The sequence below is a fragment of the Anomaloglossus baeobatrachus genome, chromosome 10 (genome assembly GCF_048569485.1).
Source record: "Anomaloglossus baeobatrachus isolate aAnoBae1 chromosome 10, aAnoBae1.hap1, whole genome shotgun sequence".
Classification (NCBI taxonomy): domain Eukaryota; kingdom Metazoa; phylum Chordata; class Amphibia; order Anura; family Aromobatidae; genus Anomaloglossus; species Anomaloglossus baeobatrachus.
The window spans coordinates 69,949,986-69,967,831 of NC_134362.1; the positions used below are offsets into that span (position 1 = coordinate 69,949,986).

At 48.4% G+C, this 17,846-nt stretch overlaps 1 protein-coding gene across 1 annotated transcript in view; it reads left to right on the forward strand.

Moving 5' to 3' along the window:
- Window positions 1-1,106: 1,106 nt before the first annotated feature.
- Window positions 1,107-17,846, forward strand: part of MOB2 (MOB kinase activator 2) — a 62,851-nt gene continuing 46,111 nt past the window's right edge. The window contains exon 1 of the mRNA XM_075326397.1: window positions 1,107-1,248. Coding sequence (XP_075182512.1) covers window positions 1,232-1,248 — 17 coding nt within the window. The 5' untranslated portion in view covers window positions 1,107-1,231. The remainder of the gene's footprint in view (window positions 1,249-17,846) is intronic.

Consider the following 17,846-nt stretch of genomic DNA (forward strand, 5'->3'; position numbering starts at 1 on the left):
GCATCCGGCCGCTGCGGCGCATTTTTCAATGCATCCCTATGGAGGCCGGATGCGGCGCGATGCGGAAAAAACCGCATCCGGTCGCCACATGCGGTATTTTCCACTGCGCATGCTCAGTAGCATGCCGCAACCGGAAAAAACCGGACCGGCCGCATGTAAAAACTTATGCAAAGGATGCGGTGTTTTCACCGCATCCGTTGCATAGTTTTCACAGCCGGATTGAGCCGCAGGGCTCAAACCGGATGTGTGAAAGTAATCCCTTTAGGCTACTTTCACACATCCGGTTTGAGCCCTGCGGCTCAATCCGGCTGTGAAAACTATGCAACGGATGCGGTGAAAACACCGCATCCTTTGCATCAGTTTTTACATGCGGCCGGTCCGGTTTTTTTCCGGTTGCGGCATGCTACTGAGCATGCGCAGTGGAAAATACCGCATGCGGCGACCGGATGCGGTTTTTTCCGCATCGCGCCGCATCCGGCCTCCATAGGGATGCATTGAAAAATGCGCCGCAGCGGCCGGATGCGGCGCGATGCGGTGTTTTTTGCCGGAGCAAAAAACGTTGCAGGGTACGTTCGATCCGGCCGCCGCATCGGCTAAATCTGCCGCATGCGGCAAAAACCGGACCGAACGCAAGCCCCTACGGCACAATGCGGCACTAATGTAAGTCAATGCAAAAAAAAACCGCAATCGGCGTTACAAAAGCCGGTTGCGGTTTTTCTGCAGAACGCCGTATTGTGCCGCAGAGCAAAAATCCGGATGTGTGAAAGTACCCTAAATTGGAAAAGCCCCAATCTGACGCCCATCCCCCACCACGTGATCTCGGGGTTCTGATGTGTTGCCATTGGTTTGAAAATTTAACAAAGTTCTGAATGAGCTGACAACCGCTGTGACACCTGCAAAATGGCCGCAGGGTCGGTTGTCAGCCAGTCACGTTCTGCGTCATGACTCTGCAGCCGTCGCAGACTACAACTCCCAGAATGCACTTGGAGGGACACATCGCGTCTGTGCGCGGTGACAGAACCCAGGCTCCGCCCACCACCGCAGCTGTCACTGCTCTTCCCACAATGCTTCACGCCCGGTCTCTCCACCTCCCATGCTGCCCCGCTCCGTGACGTCGGACCCGGAAGTGTGCGTGCTGCGGGCGGTGCTGTGTTTACTTCCGCCGGAGCCGGAGCCTGAGCCGGGGAGCGGGAGGCACCGAGGATGAGCTGAGCCGGAGGGGGCAGCAGACATGGAGTGGCTCATGGGGTAAGACTGGGGAGCCGGCTCCTGTGGGCAGCAGGGGATGGAGCAGGTGCAGGGGGTAATATGAAGGGCATGGGGTGAGAGGTTCCAGGGGACAGAAGCTAGGGAGAGCAACGTATGGGGGGTAGAGGGGGACACATGACAGCCAGGGAGGTGACATGGAGGGCAAAGGGGTGACGGATATTCCAGGCTTCATAAAGCATCATGGAGGGCAATGGGGTGACAGGAGTGTGGAGTGGGCAGAACACCATGGAGGGCAGCAGGTGATACCTGGCACTGGGCACAGATGGCTGCATGAAGGTCAGTGGTGTGTTGGGGATAGTTATGGGGGTCTGACCCGGAAGAGATGTCAGTGTGGTGGCAGTGGTTAAGGGGGTCTGACCCGGAAGAGATGTCAGTGTGGTGGCAGTGGTTAAGGGGGTCTGACCCGGAAGAGATGTCAGTGTGGTGGCAGTGGTTAAGGGGGTCTGACCCGGAAGAGATGTCAGTGTGGTGGCAGTGGTTATGGGGGTCTGACCCGGAAGAGATGTCAGTGTGGTGGCAGTGGTTATGGGGGTCTGACCCGGAAGAGATGTCAGTGTGGTGGCAGTGGTTATGGGGGTCTGACCCGGAAGAGATGTCAGTGTGGTGGCAGTGGTTATGGGGGTCTGACCCGGAAGAGATGTCAGTGTGGTGGCCGTGGTTATGGGGGTCTGACTTGGTAGAGATGTCAGTGTGGTGGCAGTGGTTATGGGGGGGGTCTGACCTGGCAGAGTGGTGACAGCAGCTACAAGGGGTCTGTTCTGGCAGAGATGGCAGTGTGGTGATAGTAGCTACAGGGAGGTCTGACCTGGCAGAGGTGAGGTTGACAGTGGTTATGGGGGTCTGACCTGGCAGAGATAGCAGTATGGTGGTAGCGTGTTATAGGGTGGACTGACCTGGCAAAGATGGCAGCGGTTATAGGGGTCTGACCTGGCAGAGATGGCACTGGTGGCAGAGGTTATGGGGGTCTGACCTGGCAGAGATTGCAGTGTGGTGACAGTGGCTATGGGGGGGTTTGGCGGGGTTAGGATAGTTTTGTGGCAGTGGTTATAGGGGTCTGACCTGGCAGAAGAGGTACTGTTTTTGCAGTGGTTATAGGGTTCTAATCTGGCAGTGGTTATGAGGATCTGATGACCTGGCAGAGATGGCAGTATGGTGACAGCCCTTATGGGGGTCTGACCGGGAAGAGATGGCCTAAGGAAGGAAAACTAGATTTCAGTAGGACCAAGGGTTATGAAATTTAGGAGTGTGAGCATTTTGGATAAGACTAAAGGCCCTGTCACACACACACAGATAAATCTGTTGCAGATCTGTGGTTGCAGTGAAATTGTGGACAATCAGTGCCAGGTTTGTGGCTGTGTACAAATGGAACAATATGTCCATGATTTCACTGCAACCACAGATCTGCCAAAGATTTATCTCTGTGTGTGACGGGGCCTTAAAACATAAAGATTGATAGATCTGGTGCAAATGTGAGCATTGAAGGGTTGTACCTGGTTTATGCAGGGCTCTCCTGGGGCTTGTGAGACAGCGCAGTCACAACCCTTTCACTGCCAGACTGGAAGAAAACTGAAAGTTGACATTTATTTTTAGATAAATCCTATTAATAATGCATATGGAGATGAAAGTGGCAAGACAGTACTGCTGCCAAGCTGCTTTTCGCTTCCTCTGCTGTCAGCACAGTGCCGGACAGTTGGGTCAGTTGAACCAGACTGGTTGCTATCGATACCCAACCTGACAACCAACTGCCGTCAGGCTGTAGTTTGCTGGTATCTGGTCAGTCTCGGATTACTCCGGTCTCCGCTTTATTAGTAGATAGCAAAGGACAGACAAGGGAAAACGCTGCCTGGCATTACCGAGTCCACACTAATAAAAGAGAACTATGAGAATAAAAAGGCAAGTAAGTGTAAACTACAATTACGGGCCCTATGAGAAGAGCTTTTATACATATGGCCTGCGCCCATCAGCAGAAACATGAATTATATCACCATTACAAAATGAATTGGCAAGTCCGATGCCCAAACACCCCTCCAGTCATTCTCTCTGGAGCTACCACAAAAGAGAATGAAGGGAGCAGCGGTCAAGTGTACGCATTTTATAATGGGGGTATAAGTGCCCGTTCTGTCTACTGGTGTGGGGCCGAGCAGTCAGACCCCAACAATCATGAAGTTATCACTTGTTTTTGCCAGACAACCCCTTTAATGGATGGGGGTATCATGTTCAGGAGCCTCATTTTTTGGCCATATTGGAGATTGGTTACAAATAATATCTTTACACAGGCGGCTGATTGATTTATAGGGCTCTCATGCAATGTGTTCTTCCCTCTGGGCAATTGGATGCTTGTTTCATACATGGGCGACCTATGTGAGCTGCGATTGTCAAAGCGCCATTTTATACGATTCTTCCAAGCAGAGAGCTGGACTAATGTTTGACTTGTTGGAGAGAAACGCAACACCTACTACAGGCACAGGTACAAGAAGTGTTGTCATAGGGGCACCTGCAGAAAAGCTCATGACTGTTGCTTCTCCTTCTGAAGATTTTTCTGTAAAGTCTATTTTTAGGACGCTTCTGACCCATAGTTTCTGATTGGTATGGCGTAGTCCTTGCTCTGAATTACCCACCTATGCTTAGAAAGAAGGGGGCTCGCCTGTCCTTAGAAAGAAGGGGGCTCTCGCCTGTCCTTGGAATGAAGGGGGCTCTCGCCTGTCCTTGGAATGAAGGGGGCTCTCGCCTGTCCTTGGAATGAAGGGGGCTCTCGCCTGTCCTTGGAATGAAGGGGGCTCTCGCCTGTCCTTGGAATGAAGGGGGCTCTCGCCTGTCCTTGGAATGAAGGGGGCTCTCGCCTGTCCTTGGAATGAAGGGGGCTCTCGCCTGTCCTTGGAATGAAGGTTGCTCATCAGCGCCAGCTCCTTTTGGCTTTTCCTGTGCTTTTTTGCTACAAATAAGAAGTAATTCTAGATTGAAATGCATTGTATGTTGGGTACAGCTGGTAGAGGCAGAGAGGTGCCATTTCCATGAGATCTCAGCCTATGAGGGTGATTTCTCCGCTCGTATGACTTTTCCATGTGCTCTTCTCTTCCCCTCGTGTGTTGCACAGTCTGGCAGGTTTTCACTTTCACTTGCTTTTATTCATTGGAAATACAACAGAGTCGCTGATGATGAAGATTGCACAAGTGCCTCCGCTCAGAAGATCACACTGGATACTCTGGGGATATAGGTTGCTCGTGTACTTTTTTGTTCACTTTATGCCTCTTTTAACATAGGACTTATATTCATGAATGGTTTTGACTTGGAATTAAATCCTCTATTTACTGCATACAGTGACTTAACACAAAGGGTAAACTTGCCTTTGAAATAGTTCGTTATAATAGGTCTGTGCCCATCACATACCTTGGTCAGATGTGACCTTGCGCTGTGCCCATCACATACCTTGGTCAGATGTGACCTTGCGCTGTGCCCATCACATACCTTGGTCAGATGTGACCTTGCGCTGTGCCCATCACATACCTTGGTCAGATGTGACCTTGCGCTGTGCCCATCACATACCTTGGCCAGATGCAACCTTGCGCTGTGCCCACCTCATACCTTGGCCAAATGCGACCTTGCGCTGTGCCCACCTCATACCTTGGCCAAATGCGACCTTGCGCTGTGCCCACCTCATACCTTGGCCAATTGCGACCTTGCGCTGTGCCCACCTCATACCTTGGCCAGATGCGACCTTGCGCTGTGCCCACCTCATACCTTGGCCAGATGCGACCTTGCGCTGTGCCCACCTCATACCTTGGCCAGATGCGACCTTGCGCTGTGCCCACCTCATACCTTGGCCAGATGCGACCTTGCGCTGTGCCCACCTCATACCTTGGCCAGATGCGACCTTGCGCTGTGCCCATCACATACCTTGGCCAGATGCGACCTTGCGCTGTGCCCATCACATACCTTGGCCAGATGCGACCTTGCGCTGTGCCCACTTCATACCTTGGCCAGATGCGACTTTTTGCTGTGCCCATCACATACCTTGGTCAGATGTGACCTTGTGCATCCTTAAAAGCCAGTACAATTTAGTCTGTATGCCCGAGACATCTTGTAAAGCTTAACTTCTTCTTGACCAATCACTTTATCAGGTATTCAGAGAGTAGGTGATAACTCATGGATCATCGGGGGTCCAACTGCTGAGATCCATGCTGGTCAGCTGAACAAGGTGCTTTTATAGTAGTAGAGCAGAGCATTTGCTTGACTGAGACTCCATCCATCTATGGAGACTTTCAGGAAAAGCCGAACGCAGCAGATAACAGTCCCATAGAGGATGAAAGGAACGGTGGTCAGGCATATACTTCATTCTTATGGGGATAAAAGTGCCCTGTTCTGCCAGTCAGTGTGTCCCCCACCGGTTGGACCCCGCCCATGATTTCTAAGTTATCACCTAGCCTATGGATAGATGAAAACTCTTTTCATTGGGCAAGCCATTAAAGTATTTGGTCTTGTTCCACACATTTCTACTTGAGAGCGGAGCATGGCGTGAGATGTCGCATCTACATGTGCACAAACCTCAGATGTCCTACTCATTAGAATGAGTCCGGTGCCCAATTCCTGCCCACGTTCCTGCGGGTATTGGTACACGTGACCTCCCCTGCCTCGTTCACCTCTCGACATGCAATGAGTGGAGCATATCTCACCTGTAAAGTCTTCTCCCTCCATTAAAACACAATGCAGACTTTCATTGTAGGAGAACTTCAGGTTCTCAATCATTGTCTTTATTGTCTTTTCATCTATTTTCTGGTTACAGTAGTTTGGGAGTGAGGGGCTTTGGATGTAACTGTGTCTGTTTGTTATAATTTTGCTCATATTTGGTATTTTTCAAGGAAAGCCTGGCACTACTACTGACATTAATGTCACCAGTAAGGCTCCTTAGCGATTGCATTGGCACTATGTAAATGTCAGATTGGGAGGGGGTTTGCTGTAAATGATGATCCCTGTATGACATGTAAGTGCTTCCAAGCCCTGTGGAATTGATTAAGCATTGAAGTGCTTTTATCTTTCCTGGCTGTATCATGTACCTGCGATTGGCAGTAAGGCCTTTGGATAACTGCAGATATGGAATCTAGTGACCCGCAACTGACTCCTTTAAAGGGGGTGTCCAGCTTTTAAATTTTAATTTTTTAGATTTGGCTTGTTTAATAAAAAAAAAAGTTTTGCACAGTGCCCGCCGCACCAGCACTGACGTCTACACTGAGATATCAGCTCGTGCTAGCTTCATTGGCATCACTGCTGAGCCTAGAGATTGGCTGCAGCGCTTGTGATGTCATTACATGTGATGTCAGTGCTGCAGCATGGGGTAGTAGTAGTGGAGAGGCAAGGTTCGTAGAGTAATGCTTTTTTTTTTTTATTTTTTTTTCCATCGGCGTTCTTTAAACCCTACAAGCCTATACAGTTACATGTGTCCTTATAGTGGCTCAAACTGAAGGTTCTTCTGGTAATTGCACTTTAACCCTTCCTTCTGCTCATCCTGTCTGGTGACATATGACCTACCCCACCCTTTATGAGCGTCACACCTAAGCTGGGACTGTGCCGCTTATAGCCCTCGTTCATCAGGCAGCCGTTCTTCCCGACAGCCTCATTCACCTGCACACTTTGCTCAGTCGAATTTGCATGTTCTTTCAATAAGAATCAGGAAATGGGCCACTGTTGGCTTCGGCCCATTTTCCTTGGGAATAAAAGAATTGGGTACGGTAAGGTTTAACAGCACTATCTTCTTCCCAGCATCCTCTTAGGGAAGAGTTGGGACACACTTTTTCTATTTATGATGTGTCCAACATGCACACTGTCTTGAGCACAAGGTCTGAGGGTGCACTGAGTAACAACTGTCAACATGTTTAGACAGACTTTACTTCAGATGTGCATCGATTGATCAGTAATAGATCATTTAGTGATGATAGGCTGGTGCTTTTCATAGAGCCACAGAATTTGCTGCCACGAACAATGATCTTTTGTGCAAACGAAAAGATTATTTCACCCTACGAACGATGATCTTTTGCGAAAACAAAAAGATCGTTTCACTCTACGAACGGTGATCTTTTGTGCAAACAAAAAGATCGTTTCACCCTACGAATAAGCGTTTTGCTCCTTGATTGACTGCTCTACAGCCTATTTAAACTACACAATAATCATGAAATGAGCATTCCTAAGAAAAGCTCATTCACTATATTTTTGCAGAAATGTGGTTTTAAAACTGCTGGGTGCTACTTTATACTTTATTCTCCAAAAAATTGCGGCTATTTGTAGCCATATATGAAATCAAATTATTGTTTGCTTACATTTTATTTAATTTACACGGATTAGCCTAGTATAAAGATTTCCAAGAACACATTTGCATTAGTTTTTATCAGCAGATATTCATGGGCTTTGGGTTAGGTCTTAATACTTAAATGTTTGTAAAACTACAAAATACGCAGCTCCACGGTTGGGCCTTCCTGTGACCGCAGCCAAATCCTGGAGCGAAGGTGTGTGCATTGTTATAATGTGCTGCCTACATAATGAGGAGTGGAAATGACTCCAGGAGCGGCCGATGCATATATGTAAAAGTTAGTGAATAAATGTTGCTGAAGGGCAGGCTGCTCAGCTTATTACCAGTACTGATGTCCTAGGGTATCAAGCGCTGATAAGGACCAACCACTGTACATTTGCCATCATATGTGAACACTGCCAGAATAACGCTGCTGCAATGTAGCAGGAGGCAGGTCGGGGTCTCAAGCTGTCAGAGACAGCCGGGACCCTGGAGAGAAGATAGAAATAGCTTATTACGGCCTCTGTCTTCTGTTTTGCTGGATACACAGTACTCAATGAGAGCTATATGCTGAATAGAAGGATATGGACTAGACATGAGTGGACCCCTTTACGTTCGGGTTCAGCCGGACTTTAGCTAAAATTCCGTTCTGGACCCAGATTTGACCTGATCTTCAGTGTTAGTCACTGATTGGACATTTCAACTCTGTGCCCACAAGCAGCTAGCCATAAACAGATCACTTCCAGAGGGGGGGGGGGTGTTAATTTTTTTATTTTTGCACACACTAAATCCGATATCGCTGATTTTACCCCAAATGTGAGCCGTTCAAACACTGCAAGCAACACACTTAGGGTGCCCGAGCACAGCGATAATAGCTCGAGTGGTTTGTATATGTAAAGCGCCCAAACTCTAACACTGATTTTTATTTTTTATTTTTTTGTACAGTTTGTGTTTAGTACGAACCCCAAATGTCACAGTTCTGGTTCGCTCACCTCTAATTAAGCCTTTTGATGGGCGAGGACTAAAATGCTTGGGTGCTCATTTCCCGAATCGAGCAAATTGGACTGCTCGTGTCTGGTTCGGACTGCTCGTCTCGAGTAACGGGTAAGATGGAAATCAATGGGAAAGTTGAGCATTTTTCCAGAAGACTCTCCCACTAAGTGCAAGGCTTGTCCAAATATTACAAGGAAGGACTGCAATAAACCCTGGAAGACATGTAGTGGAGGGCCTCAATACATTTTATTCTCATTATTAAGTAGTGGGATTCCTTCACTAGTAAAGTCTATGTGCAAGGGCTGCCAAAAGTTAGGGGGGACTGCAATCCACTCATGTTTTAGTGGCTGACAAAACACCCACAGCCATTTAGGGTGGAGACTCCAGCATGACACTCGAGTAGCAGAATACTCAATTGAGTATCAAGCGTCTTGAGCACCCCTATGCTCGATCGATTACTGATAAGTGCCAAGCATGCTCGCCCATCACTAATTAAGACTGTTTGCGGTCTCGATTGCTTTATATCTGTTGTGTTCGTTTTCCCTGTAACTGGTGTCTTATAAAATTACAAGCCCATGATCAGGAATAGCAGCGTGTTTTTGCTGCATCCAAAACGCTGCATTATACAGTATAAGCACAGTGGACGGGATTTATAGAAATGCCATGTCCACTTTGCTGCTTTTTTTTTTCCCGCAGCGTAAACTGACCTGTGGCTCTGTTTTTCAAGCTGCGGCGTGTTATGTTGCAGAGATGCGAGTGTTCCCAATAGAACACCGTAAATCTGCTGCGCCTAGAACCCTGATCATGGGTATGGACGCTGCATCCTCCTGCGGCCAAAACTTGCATCTCCTCAAGAGAAGGCGCGCTGCGTCTAGAACGCAATGTGTCCTGCTTGTGGGAATGCATACCCTAAATGCCCCAGTTGACGGGGGGGGGGGGGGGTATGCAGAGGTGTTTTTTTTTTTTTAATGATCACTTGTAGGACAAATTTGGGTACTTTCACACTTGCGTTATTTTCCTTCCGTTACAATCCGCCCTTTTGGAAAATAGCGGAATCCGTTAATGGATTCCGCTGTTTCCCATAGCCTTGTATGGTTGACGGATTGTACCAAAAGAGGACCTGCGTTGCTTCCGCTGGGCGACGCTCCGTTGCTTCCGCCCAGCGGGAGGAACGCAGCATGTAATGTTGTTTTGAGCAGCGGAATCCTCTGGATTTCACTGCGCATGCTTTTTTTTTTTATCACAAGCTTTATGTTTGCTTGCGGTGGCCGAACGCTCAGCTGAGCGACCGGCCGCCGGCAAGTGACAGCGCTCAGCTGAGCGCCGGCATGCCCGGCCGCCGGCAAGTGACAGCGATCAGCTGATCACCCGGCTGCAGGGAGCGATCAGCTGATCGCCCGGCGGCCGGCTGCAGGGAGCGATCAGCTGATCGCCCGGCGGCCGGCTGCATTGAGCGATCAGCTGATCGCCCGGCGGCCGGCTGCATTGAGCGATCAGCTGATCGCCCGGCGGCCGGCTGCATTGAGCGATCAGCTGATCGCCCGGCGGCCGGCTGCAGGGAGCGATCAGCTGATCGCCCGGCGGCCGGCTGCAGGGAGCGATCAGCTGATCGCCCGGCGGCCGGCTGCATTGAGCGATCAGCTGATCGCCCGGCTGCAGGGAGCGATCAGCTGATCGCCCGGCGGCCGGCTGCATTGAGCGATCAGCTGATCGGCCGGCTGCATTGAGCGATCAGCTGATCGCCCGGCGGCCGGCTGCATTGAGCGATCAGCTGATCGGCCGGCTGCATTGAGCGATCAGCTGATCGCCCGGCGGCCGGCTGCATTGAGCGATCAGCTGATCGGCCGGCTGCATTGAGCGATCAGCTGATCGGCCGGCTGCATTGAGCGATCAGCTGATCGCCCGGCGGCCGGCTGCATTGAGCGATCAGCTGATCGCCCGGCGGCCGGCTGCATTGAGCGATCAGCTGATCGGCCGGCTGCATTGAGCGATCAGCTGATCGCCCGGCGGCCGGCTGCATTGAGCGATCAGCTGATCGGCCGGCTGCATTGAGCGATCAGCTGATCGGCCGGCTGCATTGAGCGATCAGCTGATCGGCCGGCTGCATTGAGCGATCAGCTGATCGCCCGGCGGCCGGCTGCATTGAGCGATCAGCTGATCGCCCGGCGGCCGGCTGCATTGAGCGATCAGCTGATCGCCCGGCGGCCGGCTGCATTGAGCGATCAGCTGATCGCCCGGCGGCCGGCTGCATTGAGCGATCAGCTGATCGCCCGGCGGCCGGCTGCAGGGAGCGATCAGCTGATCGGCCGGCTGCAGGGAGCGATCAGCTGATCGGCCGGCTGCAGGGAGCGATCAGCTGATCGGCCGGCTGCAGGGAGCGATCAGCTGATCGGCCGGCTGCAGGGAGCGATCAGCTGATCGGCCGGCTGCAGGGAGCGATCAGCTGATCGTTCACAATAGTCTGCCGCTGGTAAAACTGTAAAAAAAAAACCAAAAAAAAAACGGATTTCGTTGTTTTGCAGCATCCGTTGTGCCACTATATGCAACACATCCGTTGCATCCGTCACACAACGCAATGCAACGGATGCCGTTCAACGCAAGTGTGAAACTAGCCTTAGGTACAGACAACAAACAGGCAGTACTGGTCAAACGTTTGTACTCGCTTGTTCATGCAAGGATTTTCCTTCTACTTATTGGAATGTGCACATTGTAGCTTCAGCCTGAAAGTGGCAAAATTACAAAGTAACGCGTAAAGAAATAAGGAATAAAGAAACAAGTGCGCCTTGAATTTGGAATAAATTGCCAATTATGTCACCGCAAAGCACCCTCACACCAACACACCTGCCCCTCCATGCTTCTTGGTGGACACCACACATATAGAAACCATCCTCTCGTTTTTTTGTGTGTTTCATAAAGCCATTGTGGTATTTACCAAACATCTCAAAATTTGACTTCTCAGATCACAGCACAGATTTCCACTGATCTAATGTCCAGTCCTTGTTTCTTCTTGTTTGCAATTCTCAGTTGTCTCCTTTGCAGCAATTCAGCCATAAAGCCTGCTTCTTGCATTCGCCTCTGGGAAGTTGATTTTGAGATGTCTGTTGCTTGATGTCTGTATCATTTATGAAGGTTGATATTTGAGGTGCTGTAGAAGTGTGGTTTCAAGGTGTGGTAACTCTGATGAACTTATCCTGTGCAGCAGAGGTAAAGTTTGTTTTTTCTTTCTTGGGGTAATTATCATGAGAGCCTGTTTCATCATAGGAAATGCTAGTTTTTATGACTGTACTTGAGGATAACTTCAAGGTTCTGGCAATTGTCTGGATTTATGTACCTTCATGTCTTAAAAGTACTGATGTGTGGCCATTTCGCTTTACTTAGTTGAAGTTGAGTGGTTCTTGACATATTCTGTCTTGAACCAGTTGTGGAATAATTAAAAAAAAAAAATAAAAATATATATAATCGATCTCTATCGCACCATTTTCACCTGAATCTGGAGACTGATTGGGTGGTGCTTTTTTTAAGCAAGTGGTGCTAATACAGGTAGCATATCAGTTTTATTGTTATGGACTTAGAAGGCCACAGGGCACATATGTGACCAGGTAATCCATTCAATTACTGGTAGGAATTGAAAATCCACCCCAGAAAGATTAAAAAGAAGGGCATTCGGTTGTTTAACTAGGCGTTATATGTTTGTGATTATCCCTTTGTGGGAACTGTTCTTTCATTCAACAAACTGCATAAATCAATATTACAAGTAATGTTTAAGAATTAATTGCTTTTTTCCCAATTCTTAGGAGCCACGTCTTCCTCTCCCCTCTGCATCCTGACCTTACCATCCATTCTGTTAAAAAGAAATAGTTCAGCTTGACTGAAAGCCCGCACAGTGAGGAGTCAGGTTACACGGCCTATTCTGCTCTATGGAGAGGGGAGGGTGAAGGCGGATGCGAGGCTGGATTCACATCTTCAAAGCTCAGTACAGCTGTATATTGTGTAATGCAGAGCTTTCCAATGAATCTCTCACCTCAGAGCTGGACTCACAGCTCAGTACAGCTGTATATTGTGTTGTACAGAGCTTTCCAATGAATCTCTCACCTCAGAGCTGGACTCACAGCTCAGTACTGCTGTATATTGTGTTGTTCGGAGCTTTCCAATGAATCTCTCACCTCAGAGCTGGACTCACAGCTCAGTACAGCTGTATATTGTGTTGTACAGAGCTTTCCAATGAATCTCTCACCTCAGAGCTGGACTCACAGCTCAGTACAGCTGTATATTGTGTTGTTCGGAGCTTTCCAATGAATCTCTCACCTCAGAGCTGGACTCACAGCTCAGTACAGCTGTATATTGTGTTGTACAGAGCTTTCCAATGAATCTCTCACCTCAGAGCTGGACTCACAGCTCAGTACAGCTGTATATTGTGTCGTGCAGAGCTTTCCAATGAATCTCTCACCTCAGAGCTGGACTCACAGCTCAGTACTGCTGTATTTTGTATCATGCAGAGCTTTCCAATGAATCTCTCACCTCAGAGCTGGACTCACAGCTCAGTACAGCTGTATATTGTGTTGTACAGAGCTTTCCAATTAATCTCACCTCAGAGCTGGACTCGCAGCTCAGTACTGCTGTATATTGTGTAATGCAGAGCCTTTCCAATGAATCTCTCACCTCAGAGCTGGACTCGCAGCTCAGTACTGCTGTATATTGTATTGTTCGGAGCTTTCCAATGAATCTCTCACCTCAGAGCTGGACTCACAGCTCAGTACAGCTGTATATTGTGTTGTACAGAGCTTTCCAATGAATCTCTCACCTCAGAGCTGGACTCACAGCTCAGTACAGCTGTATATTGTGTCGTGCAGAGCCTTTCCAATGAATCTCTCACCTCAGAGCTGGACTCACAGCTCAGTACAGCTGTATATTGTGTTGTACAGAGCTTTCCAATGAATCTCTCACCTCAGAGCTGGACTCACAGCTTAGTACAGCTGTATATTATGTCGTGCAGAGCCTTTCCAATGAATCTCTCACCTCAGAGCTGGACTCACAGCTCAGTACTGCTATATTTTGTATCATGCAGAGCTTTCCAATGAATCTCTCACCTCAGAGCTGGACTCACAGCTCAGTACAGCTGTATATTGTGTTGTACAGAGCTTTCCAATGAATCTCTCACCTCCAGAGCTGGACTCACAGCTCAGTACAGCTGTATATTGTGTCGTGCAGAGCTTTCCAATGAATCTCTCACCTCAGAGCTGGACTCACAGCTCAGTACTGCTGTATATTGTGTTGTTCGGAGCTTTCCAATGAATCTCTCACCTCAGAGCTGGACTCACAGCTCAGTACAGCTGTATATTGTGTTGTACAGAGCTTTCCAATGAATCTCTCACCTCAGAGCTGGACTCACAGCTCAGTACAGCTGTATATTGTGTTGTTCGGAGCTTTCCAATGAATCTCTCACCTCAGAGCTGGACTCACAGCTCAGTACAGCTGTATATTGTGTTGTACAGAGCTTTCCAATGAATCTCTCACCTCAGAGCTGGACTCACAGCTCAGTACAGCTGTATATTGTGTCGTGCAGAGCCTTTCCAATGAATCTCTCACCTCAGAGCTGGACTCACAGCTCAGTACAGCTGTATATTGTGTTGTACAGAGCTTTCCAATGAATCTCTCACCTCAGAGCTGGACTCACAGCTCAGTACAGCTGTATATTGTGTTGTTCGGAGCTTTCCAATGAATCTCTCACCTCAGAGCTGGACTCACAGCTCAGTACAGCTGTATATTGTGTTGTACAGAGCTTTCCAATGAATCTCTCACCTCAGAGCTGGACTCACAGCTCAGTACAGCTGTATATTGTGTCGTGCAGAGCTTTCCAATGAATCTCTCACCTCAGAGCTGGACTCACAGCTCAGTACTGCTGTATTTTGTATCATGCAGAGCTTTCCAATGAATCTCTCACCTCAGAGCTGGACTCACAGCTCAGTACAGCTGTATATTGTGTTGTACAGAGCTTTCCAATTAATCTCACCTCAGAGCTGGACTCGCAGCTCAGTACTGCTGTATATTGTGTAATGCAGAGCCTTTCCAATGAATCTCTCACCTCAGAGCTGGACTCGCAGCTCAGTACTGCTGTATATTGTATTGTTCGGAGCTTTCCAATGAATCTCTCACCTCAGAGCTGGACTCACAGCTCAGTACAGCTGTATATTGTGTTGTACAGAGCTTTCCAATGAATCTCTCACCTCAGAGCTGGACTCACAGCTCAGTACAGCTGTATATTGTGTCGTGCAGAGCCTTTCCAATGAATCTCTCACCTCAGAGCTGGACTCACAGCTCAGTACAGCTGTATATTGTGTTGTACAGAGCTTTCCAATGAATCTCTCACCTCAGAGCTGGACTCACAGCTTAGTACAGCTGTATATTATGTCGTGCAGAGCCTTTCCAATGAATCTCTCACCTCAGAGCTGGACTCACAGCTCAGTACTGCTATATTTTGTATCATGCAGAGCTTTCCAATGAATCTCTCACCTCAGAGCTGGACTCACAGCTCAGTACAGCTGTATATTGTGTTGTACAGAGCTTTCCAATGAATCTCTCACCTCCAGAGCTGGACTCACAGCTCAGTACAGCTGTATATTGTGTCGTGCAGAGCTTTCCAATGAATCTCTCACCTCAGAGCTGGACTCACAGCTCAGTACTGCTGTATATTGTGTTGTTCGGAGCTTTCCAATGAATCTCTCACCTCAGAGCTGGACTCACAGCTCAGTACAGCTGTATATTGTGTTGTACAGAGCTTTCCAATGAATCTCTCACCTCAGAGCTGGACTCACAGCTCAGTACAGCTGTATATTGTGTTGTTCGGAGCTTTCCAATGAATCTCTCACCTCAGAGCTGGACTCACAGCTCAGTACAGCTGTATATTGTGTTGTACAGAGCTTTCCAATGAATCTCTCACCTCAGAGCTGGACTCACAGCTCAGTACAGCTGTATATTGTGTCGTGCAGAGCTTTCCAATGAATCTCTCACCTCAGAGCTGGACTCACAGCTCAGTACTGCTGTATTTTGTATCATGCAGAGCTTTCCAATGAATCTCTCACCTCAGAGCTGGACTCACAGCTCAGTACAGCTGTATATTGTGTTGTACAGAGCTTTCCAATTAATCTCACCTCAGAGCTGGACTCGCAGCTCAGTACTGCTGTATATTGTGTAATGCAGAGCCTTTCCAATGAATCTCTCACCTCAGAGCTGGACTCGCAGCTCAGTACTGCTGTATATTGTATTGTTCGGAGCTTTCCAATGAATCTCTCACCTCAGAGCTGGACTCACAGCTCAGTACAGCTGTATATTGTGTTGTACAGAGCTTTCCAATGAATCTCTCACCTCAGAGCTGGACTCACAGCTCAGTACAGCTGTATATTGTGTCGTGCAGAGCCTTTCCAATGAATCTCTCACCTCAGAGCTGGACTCACAGCTCAGTACAGCTGTATATTGTGTTGTACAGAGCTTTCCAATGAATCTCTCACCTCCAGAGCTGGACTCACAGCTCAGTACAGCTGTATATTGTGTCGTGCAGAGCCTTTCCAATGAATCTCTCACCTCAGAGCTGGACTCACAGCTCAGTACTGCTATATTTTGTATCATGCAGAGCTTTCCAATGAATCTCTCACCTCAGAGCTGGACTCACAGCTCAGTACAGCTGTATATTGTGTTGTACAGAGCTTTCCAATGAATCTCTCACCTCCAGAGCTGGACTCACAGCTCAGTACAGCTGTATATTGTGTCGTGCAGAGCTTTCCAATGAATCTCTCACCTCAGAGCTGGACTCACAGCTCAGTACTGCTGTATATTGTGTAATGCAGAGCTTTCCAATGAATCTCTCACCTCAGAGCTGGACTCACAGCTCAGTACAGCTGTATATTGTGTCGTGCAGAGCCTTTCCAATGAATCTCTCACCTCAGAGCTGGACGCACAGCTCAGTACAGCTGTATATTGTGTTGTACAGAGCTTTCCAATTAATCTCACCTCAGAGCTGGACTCACAGCTCAGTACTGCTGTATATTGTGTTGTGCAGAGCTTTCCAATGAATCTCTCACCTCAGAGCTGGACTCACAGCTCAGTACTGCTGTATATTGTGTCATACAGAGCCTTTCCAATGAATCTCACCTCAGAGCTGCACTCATAGCTCAGTACAGCTATATATTGTGTCGTGCAGAGCTTTCCAATGAATCTCTCACCTCAGAGCTGGACTCACAGCTCAGTACAGCTGTATATTGTGTTGTACAGAGCTTTCCAATGAATCTCTCACCTCAGAGCTGGACTCACAGCTCAGTACTGCTGTATATTGTATTGTTCGGAGCTTTCCAATGAATCTCTCACCTCAGAGCTGGACTCACAGCTCAGTACAGCTGTATATTGTGTTGTACAGAGCTTTCCAATGAATCTCTCACCTCAGAGCTGGACTCACAGCTCAGTACAGCTGTATATTGTGTCGTGCAGAGCCTTTCCAATGAATCTCTCACCTCAGAGCTGGACTCACAGCTCAGTACAGCTGTATATTGTGTCGTGCAGAGCCTTTCCAATGAATCTCTCACCTCAGAGCTGGACGCACAGCTTAGTACTGCTGTATATTGTATCATGCAGAGCTTTCCAATGAATCTCTCACCTCAGAGCTGGACTCACAGCTCAGTACTGCTGTATATTGTGTTGTACAGAGCTTTCCAATGAATCTCACTTCAGAGCTGGACTCACAGCTCAGTACTGCTGTATATTGTGTTGTACAGAGCTTTCCAATGAATCTCTCACCTCAGAGCTGGACTCACAGCTCAGTACAGCTGTATTTTGTATCATGCAGAGCCTTTCCAATTAATCTCACCTTAGAGCTGGACTTACATCTCCACAGCTCAGTACCGCTGTATATTGTCTTCAATACTGCTGTTTGTCTCTGTAGTAAGTAATGAAGAGCGAGCAGGATTTCCTCTCCATGTGCTGTGTATGGAAGGCGTCATAGTAGTTATTCTTAGGCCCGTTTCACACATCCGACATTTTGCCGGATTGCTGGATCCGGCACACTCCAGTACAGTGTAATACTGTACAATGGCATTGTGGCAAGTTCCGGTCACGTGCTCCGGTCACCTGACATCATGTGACTGGAGGTTGCCGCGATGCCATTATACAGTATTGGGCTGCTTTCACACATCCGGCTTGAGCAGTGTGGCTCAATCCGGCTGTGCAAGCTATGCAACGGATGCGGTGAAAACACCGCATCCTTTGCATAACTTTTTCCCATGCGGCCCGTCCGGTTTTTGCTGCTTGCGGCATGCTACTG